This window comes from Pecten maximus, chromosome 15 (assembly GCF_902652985.1).
Source record: "Pecten maximus chromosome 15, xPecMax1.1, whole genome shotgun sequence".
NCBI classification, from domain to species: domain Eukaryota; kingdom Metazoa; phylum Mollusca; class Bivalvia; order Pectinida; family Pectinidae; genus Pecten; species Pecten maximus.
Genome location: NC_047029.1, coordinates 24940683 through 24956475, shown reverse-complemented (window position 1 = coordinate 24956475; position 15793 = coordinate 24940683). Strand labels below are relative to the sequence as shown.

The 15793-nt window shown below is 36.2% G+C and overlaps 1 protein-coding gene across 10 annotated transcripts in view; it reads left to right on the top strand.

The window, feature by feature from the left end:
- Positions 1-13042, top strand: part of LOC117343834 (5'-AMP-activated protein kinase subunit gamma-1-like) — a 343598-nt gene extending 330556 nt beyond the window's left edge. For 9 of the 10 annotated variants that reach the window (XM_033906359.1, XM_033906356.1, XM_033906357.1 and 6 more), the window contains 8 exons: positions 3778-3823; positions 4590-4768; positions 5063-5143; positions 5797-5919; positions 6342-6413; positions 7954-8034; positions 8389-8482; positions 8775-13042. In XM_033906359.1, coding sequence (XP_033762250.1) covers positions 3778-3823; positions 4590-4768; positions 5063-5143; positions 5797-5919; positions 6342-6413; positions 7954-8034; positions 8389-8482; positions 8775-8803 — 705 coding nt within the window. In that variant the 3' untranslated portion in view covers positions 8804-13042. The remainder of the gene's footprint in view (positions 1-3777; positions 3824-4589; positions 4769-5062; positions 5144-5796; positions 5920-6341; positions 6414-7953; positions 8035-8388; positions 8483-8774) is intronic. The other variant, XR_004536086.1, reaches the window with a different exon arrangement.
- The last annotated feature ends 2751 nt before the right edge of the window (positions 13043-15793 follow it).

Genomic DNA, 15793 nt, shown 5'->3' with positions numbered 1-15793 from the left:
ACTACATAATTAAAATATATTTATGTATAGGTCTAAAGTGAATTAAGCTACAAAGATATACTTCACATGGTAACAGCTATATACAATTGTTGATTATTATAATGTTAATAATACTTTACATGGTAACAGCTATACAATTGTTGATTATTATAATGTTAACAATACTTTACATGGTAACAGCTATACAATTGTTGATTATTATAATTGTTAATAGAATTTTCCTGAGAGGTTGCATGTTAGTTTGTTCCTTACTCGAGTAAAAATTTCAGTAGTATCTGACTTGTCTGTGGGTGTAATTTTTAGCTCACCTGGTCCGAAGGACCAAGGTGAGCTTATGCCATACCGTGGCGTCCGTCGTCCGTCCGTCCGTCTGTCGTCCGTCCGTCAACAATTGATTTATTTGACTTCTTCTTCATAAACGCTGATCGGAATTTGAACAAATTTGGTCAGAAGCATCCCTATGAGTAGAGGACTCAAAATTGTACAAATGATGGGGCTGACTCCCTGGGGGCCTCTGGGGCGAGGCCAAAAGGGGTCATTTTGGCGCTATTGATATAAACGACTTCTTCTCTGAAACCAAGCAATGGCTTTCACTCATATTTGCCTGGTAGCATTGCTATGGGGTGGGGACTCAAAATTGTACAAATGATGGGGCTGACCCCTCAGGGGCCTGAGGGGCGGGGCAAAAAGGGGTCAATCTGGCTATATTGATATAAACGACTTCTTTTCTGAAACCAAGCAATGGCTTTCACTCATATTTGCTTGGTAGCACCACTATGGGGTGGGGACTCAAAATTGTACAAATGATGGGGCTGACCCCTCAGGGGCCTGAGGGGCGGGGCCAAATGTGGTCAATCTGGCTATATTCATATAATTGACTTCTTCTCTGGAACCAAACAATGGATATCTCTCATATTTTACTGGTAGCATCACCTTGGGGTAGGAATTTGAAATTGTACAAATGACGGGGCCGACCCCCTGGGGGCTGAGGGGCGGGGCCAAAAGGGGTCAGTTTTGCAGAATTTATATAAACGACTTCTGCTCTGAAACTAAGCAATGGATATCGCTCATATTTGCCTGGTAGCATCTCTATGGGGTGGGGATTCAAAATTCTACAAATGGTGGGGCTGACCCCCAAGGGGCCTGAGGGGCGGGGCCAAAATTGGTCAATTTGTTTAAACAACTTCTCTGAAACTAAGCAATGGATATTACTCACATTTGTATGGTAGCATGGTTATGGGGTGGGGATTCAAAATTGTACAAATGTTGGGGTTGACCCCCAAGGGGCCTGAGGGGCGGGGCCAAAATTGGTCAATTTGTTTAAACAACTTCTCTGAAACTAAGCAATGGATATTACTCACATTTGTATGGTAGCATGGTTATTGGGTGGGGATTCAAAATTGTACAAATGTTGGGGTTGACCCAGGCCGCCAGGGGGCTGAGGGGTGGGGCCAAAAGGGGTCAATTTGGCTAAATTGATTTAAACAACTTATTCTCTGAAACTTAGCAATGGTTTGACTGGTAGCATCCTATTGGGGTAGGGATTCAAAATTGTATAAAGGAAGGAGCTGACCCCCCAGGGGGCAGAGGGCAGGGTCAAAAGGGGTCAATTAGTCTAAACAAGATCCTCTCTGAAACTAAGCAATGGATATCACTCACATTTGTGTGGTAGCATCCCTATGGGGTCGCGCCAAAAGTCAATTTCATTTCATGGATTAATGCACTTTTTGGCATTTTTAGTATTAAAATAAAACCAATGTACATGTACCCATATAAAATGCTTATGATATATATTGACATAGCAATACCAGCGACAAATATACTTAAGCATCATTCTTGTTTCATATCTCATGAAACCAGGTGAGCGATACAGGCCCTCTGGGCCTCTTGTTTAATCATAAACTTGTAATTATAAAATGGTTGACATGCTGCGGTTCCTATCTGTAATGATAAAATGGTTGACATGCTGCGGTTCCTATCTGTAATTATAAAATGGTTGTCATGCTGCGGTTCCTATCTGTAATGATAAAATGGTTGACATGCTGCGGTTCCTATCTGTAATTATAAAATGGTTGACATGCTGCGGTTCCTATCTGTAATTATAAAATGGTTGACATGCTGCGGTTCCTATCTGTAATTATAAAATGGTTGACATGCTGCGGTTCCTATCTGTAATGATAAAATGGTTGACATGCTGCGGTTCCTATCTGTAATTATAAAATGGTTGACATGCTGCGGTTCCTATCTGTAATTATAAAATGGTTGACATGCTGCGGTTCCTATCTGTAATGATAAAATGGTTGACATGCTGCGGTTCCTATCTGTAATTATAAAATGGTTGTCATGCTGCGGTTCCTATCTGTAATTATAAAATGGTTGACATGCTGCGGTTCCTATCTGTAATTATAAAATGGTTGACATGCTGCGGTTCCTATCTGTAATTATAAAATGGTTGTCATGCTGCGGTTCCTATCTGTAATGATAAAATGGTTGACATGCTGCGGTTCCTATCTGTAATGATAAAATGGTTGACATGCTGCGGTTCCTATCTGTAATTATAAAATGGTTGACATGCTGCAGTTCCTATCTGTAATGATAAAATGGTTGACATGCTGCGGTTCCTATCTGTAATGATAAAATGGTTGAGTTGACATGCTGCGGTTCCTATCTGTAATTATAAAATGGTTGTCATGCTGCGGTTCCTATCTGTAATTATAAAATGGTTGACATGCTGCGGTTCCTATCTGTAATTATAAAATGGTTGACATGCTGCGGTTCCTATCTGTAATGATAAAATGGTTGACATGCTGCGGTTCCTATCAGTAATTATAAAATGGTTGACATGCTGCGGTTCCTATCTGTAATTATAAAATGGTTGACATGCTGCGGTTCCTATCAGTAATTATAAAATGGTTGACATGCTGCGGTTCCTATCTGTAATGATAAAATGGTTGACATGCTGCGGTTCCTATCTGTAATTATAAAATGGTTGACATGCTGCGGTTCCTATCTGTAATTATAAAATGGTTGACATGCTGCGGTTCCTATCTGTAATGATAAAATGGTTGACATGCTGCGGTTCCTATCTGTAATCATAAAATGGTTGACATGCTGCGGTTCCTATCTGTAATGATAAAATGGTTGACATGCTGCGGTTCCTATCTGTAATTATAAAATGGTTGACATGCTGCGGTTCCTATCTGTAATGATAAAATGGTTGACATGCTGCGGTTCCTATCTGTAATTATAAAATGGTTGACATGCTGCGGTTCCTATCTGTAACTATAAAATGGTTGACATGCTGCGGTTCCTATCTGTAATGATAAAATGGTTGACATGCTGAGGTTCCTATCTGTAATTATAAAATGGTTGACATGCTGCGGTTCCTATCTGTAATTATAAAATGGTTGACATGCTGCGGTTCCTATCTGTAATTATAAAATGGTTGACATGCTGCGGTTCCTATCTGTAACTATAAAATGGTTGACATGCTGCGGTTCCTATCTGTAATGATAAAATGGTTGACATGCTGCGGTTCCTATCTGTAACTATAAAATGGTTGACATGCTGCGGTTCCTATCTGTAATTATAAAATGGTTGACATGCTGCGGTTCCTATCTGTAATGATAAAATGGTTGACATGCTGCGGTTCCTATCTGTAATTATAAAATGGTTGACATGCTGCGGTTCCTATCTGTAATTATAAAATGGTTGACATGCTGCGGTTCCTATCTGTAATTATAAAATGGTTGACATCTGGTCTGTCATTTGTTTCAGGCACGAATGGATGAACTTGAAGAACACAAGATCGAGACTTGGCGAGGTAAATCATTGTATTTATCCTTCAATAAGCCCAGGGGTCTTCACATTAACATTTACTACTGGACAATAAGATATCGTTTGTATGTAATTTAAATGTACTGCAATAATTGTGGGTGGGCTTATTACCGATCATGGGTTTATCGTAAGATAAATAGAGTATCATATGTCCAGTGTACATGTGTATACATATGTGAAAAGTATTTAAACAATTATTTACATCATTACAAGTCAGGGGTCCAGGAAGGGCCATAGCATATAGTGTTGAACCCATGTATGTCTGTCCATCCCATTCCATCATTATCTTGAGAACCCCTCAACAGATTTGATTCATATTTACACTATAGATTCACAACATCAAGTTCTACACATGATCACATTCCTGTGGTCATAGGTCAAGGTTAAAGGGTCAAAAGTAGGGTCAAAGTTCACCATTGACCCCTTTCAAAGTTCAGCTTTGACCTTTTCTGCATGGGATGCATTGTTGCAGAGGAGGATGGGGGTATTCATGTTTCTAGTTTAAAACTAGAATCACTTTGACATAGATATTTCATTTGTCAAAACTTCAATTGATAATGTCTCCCCTTCAAATGAAGGGAGACATATTGAATTATTTCTTGTCGTGGGCCCTAATATCTAAACTGTTGAAGATACCTTGACAAAACTTGCAGTATAAAGCTTGCATCACCTAAAGCCAATGTGCAGTGCAATGCTGTTAGGTCACAGTGACCTTGACCTTGATTTGACATTTTCTTTGTGAATGTTTACAGAAGAATTGAAGGACAAACAGAAGCCCTTTGTGTACATTGATCCCGACGCAAGTTTGTTTGATGCCATCAAGACTCTCATCGACAAACATGTCCACAGACTACCGGTCATCGACAGACTGACAGGCAATGCAATCTACATCCTCACCCACAAAAGGATTCTGCGCTTTCTATACTTATATGTAAGTAGGAAACATCTGAGTCTACAAAAAACTTAGATATTTAGTGAGAAAGAGAATCTTCAATTTGTGTAAATTTTCATAAAAATTGGTCAGAAGTGAGATATGCTTCAACAGATTTTTTTCATTCATCATCAAAAGTCCAGTTTAAAGCCTCGGTAAAATGAAAAATGTGATTTTGGAGATCTGCTTTAATCGTATGCATTAATTTTGTGTTGAATAATTGATATTGTATAAATGCAATATTAAAGGTTGTATTAATTTGATGTTTACAAATGTACTTTTGTCCATTTACAGATCAATGAACTACCAAAGCCTAGTTATATGCAGAAGACGTTAAAGGAATTGAACATAGGAACGTATGACAATGTTGTCACCGTAAGTTTGATCAGAATGGTTTAAATCTTTAAATTTCTTTGTGATGACCTGATGTTCATGCAGTATTGTGATTTATTGGTTAAGTAGGTGTGAATTTTCAGTGTCTTGTTAAATAAATCGGGATCAGCTCCGTTGGTTTGAGCCTCAATGAAGGCTATGTAACCTCAGATGAGGATTCGAGATGTGTGGTTTGATGCTCCCTACCCGTGTCAGTTTGTGTTTCTCAGAAAGCTAAGAAATGGGCTCGTCTGTGCTGTCATGGATGTGTTCTAAGGCGAGGCACTTTACCTTAATTGATCTGGATGATGTGTGACAGGCATACTGTATATTGTTCAGTGAGGTAGCCACCAGCTACTACAAAGACACTCTGCCTCAAAATGACCCTGGATGTTCATGGGATGATAAACCCCAAAAAACAAACATGGTTACCACCATATTGTTATATGAGGTTCAGGATCAAATCTTTTTGTGACCTTGATGATCATATTTTCTATTATCATTATTTTTGTCAACACATCGTTAGAAAATTAATCACAGTCCTGGTATTTGATAACAGTACACAAGAAATAGCTCTGAGTTTTCAATAATAACCACAGATTGAAAAAGCCATTTTTTGCTGACTTTAGTGTAAATGAAAATTTATTCCTTGCCAGGCTAACACAGACACACCGCTGTACAAAGCCCTGAACATGTTTGTGGAACACCGGATATCGGCACTGCCTGTTCTCGACGCCAATGGACGTGTTGTCAATATATATGCCAAGTTTGATGTTATTGTAAGTGACAATAAATATCTGTGACAATAGATAGTTATTACCTAGTCGGATACTCCCAGCCCAGTTCTGAGTATGGGGAAATGTACTTTAATGCAAATAGGAAGCAAGTCTTTGTTTAAATCTTGAGTCTGTCATTTCAAAGGTAACTTGTATATTATATATCAAACCAATTATCCTCCAGAATATGGGAAAATCACTGGTCTTATACAAGTGAGACTTCAGGCATTATGTAATCGATAGTGTAAATTGCATTTCATTTGGTGCAATATTTTCTTGAAAAATTCCATTAGGGCTTTGAAAAGGTCTTGAAATTGCTTTGAGTTTGGTTGTCTTGTATGCACATGAAATTATAATTCCTTTTAAATTCAACATTGAGTGTCTCCTTCCTCTGATCGAACCCATTTTATGTGTTGTCTGTTTAGAATCTGGCAGCAGAGAAGACCTACAATAACCTAGATATCACTGTAGAGCAGGCCTTACAGCACCGCGAACAGGTAATACACGCTCACCAACATAGAAATCTGAATCCCTGTGTCTACCGCTGTAAATCTGAATCCCTGTGTCTATACTGCTGTAAATCTCAATCCCTGTGTCTATATTACTGTAAATCTCAATCCCTGTGTCTATACTGCTGTAAATCTGAATTCCAATGTCTACAGCTGTAAATCTCAATCCCTGTGTCTACCACTGTAAATCTGAATCCTTGTGTCTACAGCTGTAAATCTGAATCCCTGTGTCTACTGCTGTAAATCTGAATCCCTGTGTCTATTACTGTAAATCTGAATCCTTGTGTCTACTGCTGTAAATCTGACTCCCTGTGTCTACAGCTGTAAATCTGAATCCCTGTGTCTATATTACTGTTAATCTCAATCCCTGTGTCTACACTGCTGTAAATCTTAATCCCTGTGTCTACAGCTGTAAATCTCAATCCCTGTGTCTACAGCTGTAAATCTCAATCCCTGTGTCTACACTACTGTAAATCTCAATCCCTGTGTCTACACTACTGTAAATCTCAATCCCTGTGTCTACACTGCTGTAAATCTCAATCCCTGTGTCTACACTGCTGTAAATCTGAATCCCTGTGTCTACAGCTGTAAATCTCAATCCCTGTGTCTACAGCTGTAAATCTGAACCCCTGTGTCTACCACTGTAAATCTGAATCCTTGTGTCTACAGCTGTAAATCTGAATCCTTATGTCTACAGCTGTAATCTGAATCCCTGTGTCTATATTGCTGTAATCTCAATCCCTGTGTCTACAGCTGTAAATCTGAATCCCTATGTCTACACTGCTGTAAATCTGAATCCCTGTGTCTACAGCTGTAAATCTGAATCCTTGTGTCTACAGCTGTAATCTGAATCCCTGTGTCTACAGCTGTAAATCTGAATCCTTGTGTCTACAGCTGTAATCTGAATCCCTGTGTCTACAGCTGTAAATCTGAATCCCTGTGTCTACAGCTGTAAATCTGAATCCTTGTGTCTACAGCTGTAAATCTCAATCCCTGTGTCTATACTGCTGTAAATCTGAATCCCTGTGTCTACTGCTGTAAATCTGAATCCCTGTGTCTATATTACTGTAAATCTGAACCCCTTTGTCTACAGCTGTAAATCTCAATCCCTGTGTCTATATTACTGTAAATCTGAATCCCTGTGTCTACAGCTGTAAATCTCAATCCCTGTGTCTATATTACTGTAAATCTGAACCTCTTTGTCTACAGCTGTAAATCTGAATCCCTGTGTCTATACTGCTGTAAATCTGAATCCCTGTGTCTACCGCTATAAATCTGAATTCTTGTCATCCACTGTAAATCTGAATTCCAATGTCTACCACTGTAAATCTGAATTCCAATGTCTACCACTGTATATCTGAATCCCTGTGCCTGCTGCTGTAAATTTACAGTAAGGTTATCAAGCCTGGATAGCCACATATATTCTCAGTAAAATTCACCAATTGATGTTTGTCTAGATAAACGAGAAGACTGATGACTGGATAGTTTTGAAGGATTTGTAGATGATTTGTGATATTTCTATTTGAAGGAGATGTGGTTTGAAGGAGTGGTCACCTGCCAGGAAACGGACTCCTTAGATTCTGTCCTGGAGAAGATCGTCAGAGCAGAGGTAAGTAATTCAGACTCGTCAGAGCAGAGGTAAGTCATTCAGACTCTAATCCTAACTCTCTTTAGTAATCCAAGGCATGCAGAATAAAATCCACAATCTGAGAGGAAAATTGTGATAAGGACATGGTTTATTATGAATTGATGACAAAAGAAATTTGTATACAAGATATACATTTATTTGAGGGAAAATCTAAGGGGAACAACTCTGACTAAAAGCACAGGCGTATGGTAGCATAAACGTTCTATTACTTTAAATGTAAATCAAAGGTATGATATGAACTCTAGCATATATATGTTACTTATCATATAGGTAATGGTGTATAAGTCAATATGACCTTGATATTTCTCTCCACAGATCCATCGTCTGGTGATCACGGACGCTGACCAGCATGTAGTCGGTATTGTGTCACTGTCCGACATACTCACATTCTTAGTTCTCACACCATCAGGTAAGTCTCTGGGATATCTCTAATATTAACCTAATTTGAGTTGATCCTATTTGTGTCCAAGATGGCCATCTTATAAATGTTTATATGATGTATATGTGCCTTTTATCAGTGCCCCTGTTGGGGATATTGACATGTGGTGCTGTCAAAATGAGATAGATAACTTCATTACGGTATGTAAACATTATTTTTGGAAAGAAAATACTTAATGCATTTAAGGGGAGATAACCCAGTAACCTACAAGATGTTTTCACATTAAGACTATCCTAGTTATCATTCCTAAATTTTGTTTCAGGATTTGAACCATCGTCAAAGAGATCCTGATTTCTATTATATTGAAAGACTTTGGATAAAGTAATGTTGACTGGCTAGTTCAACTAGAGGAAGTAGTTGTTGGGTTATGGAGCTGTCAATCACCAAAGATATGTGGGCGGAGCTTCATGTGAACCGGCCAATTACAGAGAGAGTATCGGTTGGTCCAACAATGTACGGGGACACAGTCGGCCGTTTATCACGACGCGACATTCTGACTCACGGAAGGAGCTTCAGAACAGTATTGGTCTTAGTTTAAAACCGTGACAATTGTTTGTGACGAGATTTCATTCTTTTATATGTTTTTTATTGACCATAACATGCTTTATATAAAAAATAGTGAAAACATATTTAAGGATGTATTTTATTTATTTTTCTGATAAGTGATTTTCTTAATGGCTGCAAGTTCATTATGTGAATAGCCTTCCATTAATTTTCTTCAGATATTTTGAATATTTGAGATGAGTTTGATGTCGCTGAAAGAGCTGAGAATTTATATTCTAGTTGGGAGAGATTATTCTGTCTGATATGCTCAAATCCTTGTTCACTTGTTCACCAGTCAGAATATCTGGCATGTAGAAGGAAAACGATTCATGTATGTATCTACCGATGTGAATAAAATTGGACAACCTACATGGAAACGGTACAGTTTATGTACGTCTATAAGTCTCGATATCAAATATTGGGGACAAAAGATGACACAGGTGCTGCAAATAGGCCAACATATATACCGATGTCAACTAAAGGGAAATAACCCACATCACAAAGCTATTTGTTCAAGTCTGGTAAGCTTAAAAAATCATTAACTCATTTTCATTATTTTCCTTTGTTAAAATAGACCGCTAGTACATGTAGTTTCATATGATTACCGTATCACACGTTTGTTACTATCTAGTCTGACAAAGTTTCCGTGTACATGATAACTTTGAAAACTTAATTCAAAATAAACGTTTTCCATCATAATCCAATTTCATGGGGTGTACAGGAAAGTTCGGTTTGTAGGAAATATGTAAAAGAAATAATTACTGACACAAATTTACTGTAGAGTCATTGAATATGAGGCTGGACAAAGCTTTTCCTTAAAAATGATTAATCTTTTTATTTACATGTATTATAAGTATCAATAATATGTATACATTCAGTAATAGCGCTATAGGTAAACACATTTGATTTTATAACTGGCATTTTTGTAATTAATAATTACTTAAATTCATATTGCAGTTATGTATTTCTTATGATTTCATCTAATGTGATCAATGATTTTTAAGGAAATTTATTCAAAATCAAATATCAAGCAAACTACAAATGATAAAAAGTGCCAGTATATAAGTTAGAATATATTTTGCTTATATTTACTGTAATATGTAAAAAAAAAAAAAAATCCCAAAATTTCCTCTACATTTCCAGCAAAAGATGATTTTAATAATTGGCATGCACTTCCGAAAAAAAAAAATAAAAGGATGATGATAATTTGAATGCATTTTGCGGATGTGTGTCAAAGCAGACTGTCTACATTTTCATTACAAATATTATATCATTATTTTCCCCAGATCAGATTATGCATATTAAGTTAGTGAAATTTCAACACTTAAAATTAATTCAATATTAATTTGAGTTGCTTACATGGTAAACATGGTGTTAGGAAGATGCAGAAAAAAAATTATCTATTCTTAAAAATTGATTAAATATAATTTATGTTAGTTTTTTATTAAGCTGAAAGCTTCGAACAATGTGATGTTGTGTTGGCTTTGGATGTGAAAAAAATAAGTGTTTTCATTTGATCGTATCATTTTGGAGATAGTTCATTGTCTAGAAATTAAAATTATAAAGAAAAAAAATACAAAAACAAGACAACATGGTCAGCTAGAGAAGATGTTTTTTTATTTTCAAATAATGTAGTATATTTTATGTGTCAGAGCCATATCATACGAATATCATTTTATACTTTGTCAGATATACAATGCCAGTTCAGACATTTTTTCATACTATGGGAACATTAATTATAACGACTTAGGATCATTTAAGGTGGTATGTGTGTAAAGGTCTTGTGTACAGGTCTGCCTGAAGAGCTGAGCTTTTGGCTCTCCGAGGTGTTCAGCGCTATCACGGTCCCTTAAAATGTTGAGTTTGGGTCAGCCTTGAGCTTTGGGCCCTCTGAGGTGTTCAGCGCTATCACGGTTCCATGAAATGTTGAGCTCGGGTCAGCATGGATAGTTAAGCTCCAAGGCTCCTTAGTTTAAAGTTTCATACAGAATAGATCTTGAAAACTGTTGACCTTCGGAAGTAATATGTTTGGGGCCTATTGGGCTTCGAGTGTTGACCATCAGAAGTAATAAGTTTGGGGCCTATTGGGCTTCGAGTGTTGACCATCGGAAGTAATAAGTTTGGGGCCTTATTGGGCTTCGAGTGTTGACCATCGGAAGTAATAAGTTTGGGGCCTATTGGGCTTCGAGTGTTGACCATCGGAAGTAATAAGTTTGGGGCCTATTGGGCTTCGAGTGTTGACCATCGGAAGTAATAAGTTTGGGGCCTATTGGGCTTCGAGTAATGACCATCGGAAGTAATAAGTTTGGGGCCTATTGGGCTTCGAGTGTTGACCATTGGAAGTAACAAGTTTGGGGCCTATTGGACTGGAGTGTTATGCTTGCGGCCTGATGTAAAAGTTTTACTGATCCTTTTGTGCATTTCTAAAAATATGTTAAAAGTTATTGTTGCCTGTGTTAAAAGGACATTTTCAGTGATCTCATTGAATCTTGATTCTTATCCAATGTTGTTCATGTTAGTATCGGTCCTACCCATTCCAGCCCTCTATTCTTGAACCCTGAAAGTTATGACAGAAAATTAAAGTCATCAAATTTTCACAATTCTTTTAAAGATATATTTTAATTAATAAAGTAAATAAATATCAAATTCAATTGTCACAATATCAATGAAAGTTAAATTAAAAACTCAGAAGAAATCAATCAATGCCTTTGTTCTTTGTTAATCTTATCAAATAGAAAGTTTTCAACTTTTTTCATATTCATGGAGCATTGACTGTAACACTGAGTTTAACAGGGGAGCATTCAATATTTACATATTCACATATTAAGAAATGTATATTTGATTTTTCTTCATTTTGGTGAGTGATTTTGTATTCAAATATGAGTAAAGGAAACTAATTGAAAATAAAATAAATATAACTAGTTTAGAAAATAGTGTGAAAAAATGAAAATTACTTTCTGTGATTTAGGAAATAATGACAGTACTGGTGGTGAATTCAATTTTATAGGAATTTTTACCAAGAATTGTAACTGATTGAAAATGTTCCAATGTTCTAAATGTATGCACGTTTGTGCCTAGCTAGTTGTGATCAAATATTCTAAAAGAAAGGCAGAGTGGAAGCTGGCAACTTCAAACATTTACACAACTTGATCTTTCTCTGAGTGTTTAAAATTAATCATTCAGAGGTCAAAACGAGAATGATGTTGATAATGTGAAGATTTGTACTTGATTTAACTGTCTTGACTGCTTCGTACTTTTGGGCATTAGACTTTTGGCCACGTGTGTGCTCATGGTGTCAATAGACATGCTAGGAATTTAAAGTCATTGAAGGGGACTGACATCAAATAAAGTATATGTTTGAGATATTTAAAAGACAATTAACAATAAAATTGTTATTGGAATGGTTGGGTTGGCAAACCTGTTGTGTATTGATGATCAATTTCTTACCCTTGAGAACCAGAAGGTAGATTTGACATGGGATTCAGAGATTGTAACCAAAGATGCCACAACATGTGTGAATATGTTGGATGTGTAAAATATGTGTTTGGAAAATGTGGTACACATGTGTCTTACTGAGCCAGACCAGGGTTTACAAGGTTACACATAAAGGTCATGTCAAGGTCAAGCTATGTTATAGGTCATGTCAAGGTCATTCTCTGTAAAATTCTGGTCAAGTAACAATAATATATCAATTTTGTAGAGATTTTTGTCAAGGAGACCTAGGATTATAGTTGATGCAAACCATTGAAAATGATATTTTAATTCAAATTCTTAGAAGTAATTAGTTTGTGTGTTTTGATTACATGGTGTTAATTAGAGGGCAGGTATATAGAACTCATTAGTCAGGTGGAATTTGAAATATTACTTATGTGTCCTTGCTTTCCCTGGCCTGGCTTGGACAGTTTATGTTTGCGATTGTAAATACCTGTTAAACAAATGCTGTTAGAATGGATGTTTTTTGTAAGATTGTACATATGTTATTTCTGACTTTGTGATATCAAACATTCTGTTTAGAAAAAAAAACATTTCAAGGGATTCATTTGATAATTAATTTACAGTAGCTTGATCTGTTTATATTATTTCATTGTAAACATTTAAATGAGCTGTGCTGGCCAGCTAGGTCAGTTTTGAGAACTTTGGTAGAATTATTATATTCAGAATTTCTTCACCTTTTTCTAGATGTTGCTAAAATAAAATAATTTTAAAGTTGAATATTTTTCTTTGAAAGCATGCATGGGTTGCATTTCTTACTTATTTTCGGACTTTTCTTCACATACAAGAAATTTGTTTTAATTATTGTGGGTTTTTTTCAAACAAATATTGTTAAAAGTATTTCTTATGAAAGCATGCTTACAGCAATATCATACTTAAGTCCCTTTAGTAAATATTCAATTGTCTCCCCTTTTTTCATATGATGCAGATGTTACATACTTTATGTTAAATATGCTAAATATACCAATAACTATTTTACATAAAAAAAAAAAAAATATTACTTAATGTGAAAAAAAAAAAAAAATATTACTTAATGTGAGCATGTACGTACTTCTACTTTTAAAAAACCTCCGGTTGGCACTAAAGTTAATTTTGTTCAGTTGTGCGTAAGGGGACTTAATTATGATATTTTTTTGTTTTCAAGTTGTTAAAAATGCATCATTGTGTTTTGAAATGTGTGCTAGGATATATGGATTATGTTGTTGAATTCTGAGTGTGTAAATGATCGGCTGTGACTGAAGAATGGGAGGTGTTTGGTATATCTGTGTGAGATCCTGGAGTATAGTAAACCATTATGCAAGGGTTCATATAAACAAGAGGTTTTTAGGAGAATTCAAAAATTGACAAGAATTAATTAAAAGGAACACACTTTGATGGAATTTTGTTTGTTGTTATTTCACTTTAAAAAACATCCAGAAGGAGGCCAGGATTAATAAATCTTTGATGGATACATGTCCCGGATTGTATATAATCAAGGGAGATAACTCTTACACGACAATTTTTTTGACCTGGTACACGAAATTCGGCAGTCCGGAAAACTCGTAATCCGGACGGTTTGGACTGGGAACGAAGGTGTTCGGATTATCGAGGGTCCACTGTATGTACTGAACAAATAATATAGGTATATCTACACATTGTTTCTATCATAATTTTGTCTGAGCACCGAACATTCCAGACCACAACATCCATTAATTGAAAACACCTTCAATTTTTCTCTATTTTGAAATAATTTTGTTATAATTTTCAACAGAAAATGTTTTGTAGCATTGTATTTCAACATCTTTGGTAGAATCTATAAATATACATGTATCGTTTGTTTTATGGGTACATGACAGATGTACTAAAAACTTTGGTTATGTTTTAGTCACTATAAACAAGACATTTTACAGTGATGGTAAGACTTGGTACTACAAATGAATACTCCTGGATGTTTACACACAGTGGTCTGATGTTGGATGAATTTAACTTTCGGTTTCAAAAAAAAATGTTTATATACAGCAACAGTACACGTGTACTAGACAACATTTTCAATTTCTATGGTAGAGATAAAAAAGAAATCCTGCCTCTGGAAATATCAGTAAAAGTTATCAATTTGACAAGCTAATGCCTTAAAACTAGTACTTTTACATTTTTGTATCTGCTCAAACTTTCTATCAGAATTGTCGGTGTTTCAAATTCTGAACAACAAATAGTTTAAATGATAATTAATGTCTAAATTTAAGGTAAACAATATAGAATTTCCTCCCAAATATGCAGGGTTGACAAGTATGATGATAAGATATGAATTAACAGTGAAGAGAATGCTTTACATGTTGGTAATACCTGTAAGCTGGTGACCTAGTTATGAGAGACCATGACCTACACAGACATGTATCTAACGACCTCATGGTAGTTATACTTAGGAGCTTAACCAACATGTACTGTATAGGTCCTCGTAGATAAAATAAATATTAACGACTGAACCAGGAATTACAAAGGGAAGATTACACAGCGATATATACAGGAGTGACCTGGCTGAGAGTCGATATACAGGAGTGACCTGGCTGAGAGTCGGATTACTGTATTTTAATATGATGTACACAAACTTGTTTGACCGATTTCATCACCAAGGATTATTTGAGGACAACAGATGTGGGGAGTCAAACCAAGTGTTATATCTTAAACAGTTGTGTACTGTAGGTCACAGGGACTTGACATTGATTTCACCCAAAGATCAATATACATATATATATATGTATTCCCCTGAGACATGTGTGAATTTGTGTCGAGTCCCTGTACTGCAGGCTCCGATATTTGATTTGGGGACATCTCATTAAAAACTACAAAGCATATACACAACAACACCATGTTGATATAATAGATACATAACGTCACATTATTGTATGTATACCTCTTAGATGGGAAACATTGAAACACATCATCAGAATTGTGTGTGTAAAAACGGTGAGCCCAACACCGAGAGACCACCTGTATACATATGTGTCCAGATTCGTCTGGATTGCTACAACTCTCTACCTTCTTGGGCGTTGTGTCTCCACCCCCCTGTATCGACATTATCAGAATGTTAATAACTTAATATATAACACACAGTTCATGTAGCATTTAACATTACATACTGACAAAATAGCACAAAATGTAAGTACGGTGGAAATATAAGGTACATCTACCAGTCTGGTTTGGTTTGGACTATCAACAGCTCTGGTCATTAAGGAAGGCCCCTCCTGTGTGTGCGAGATCAATGTGTGA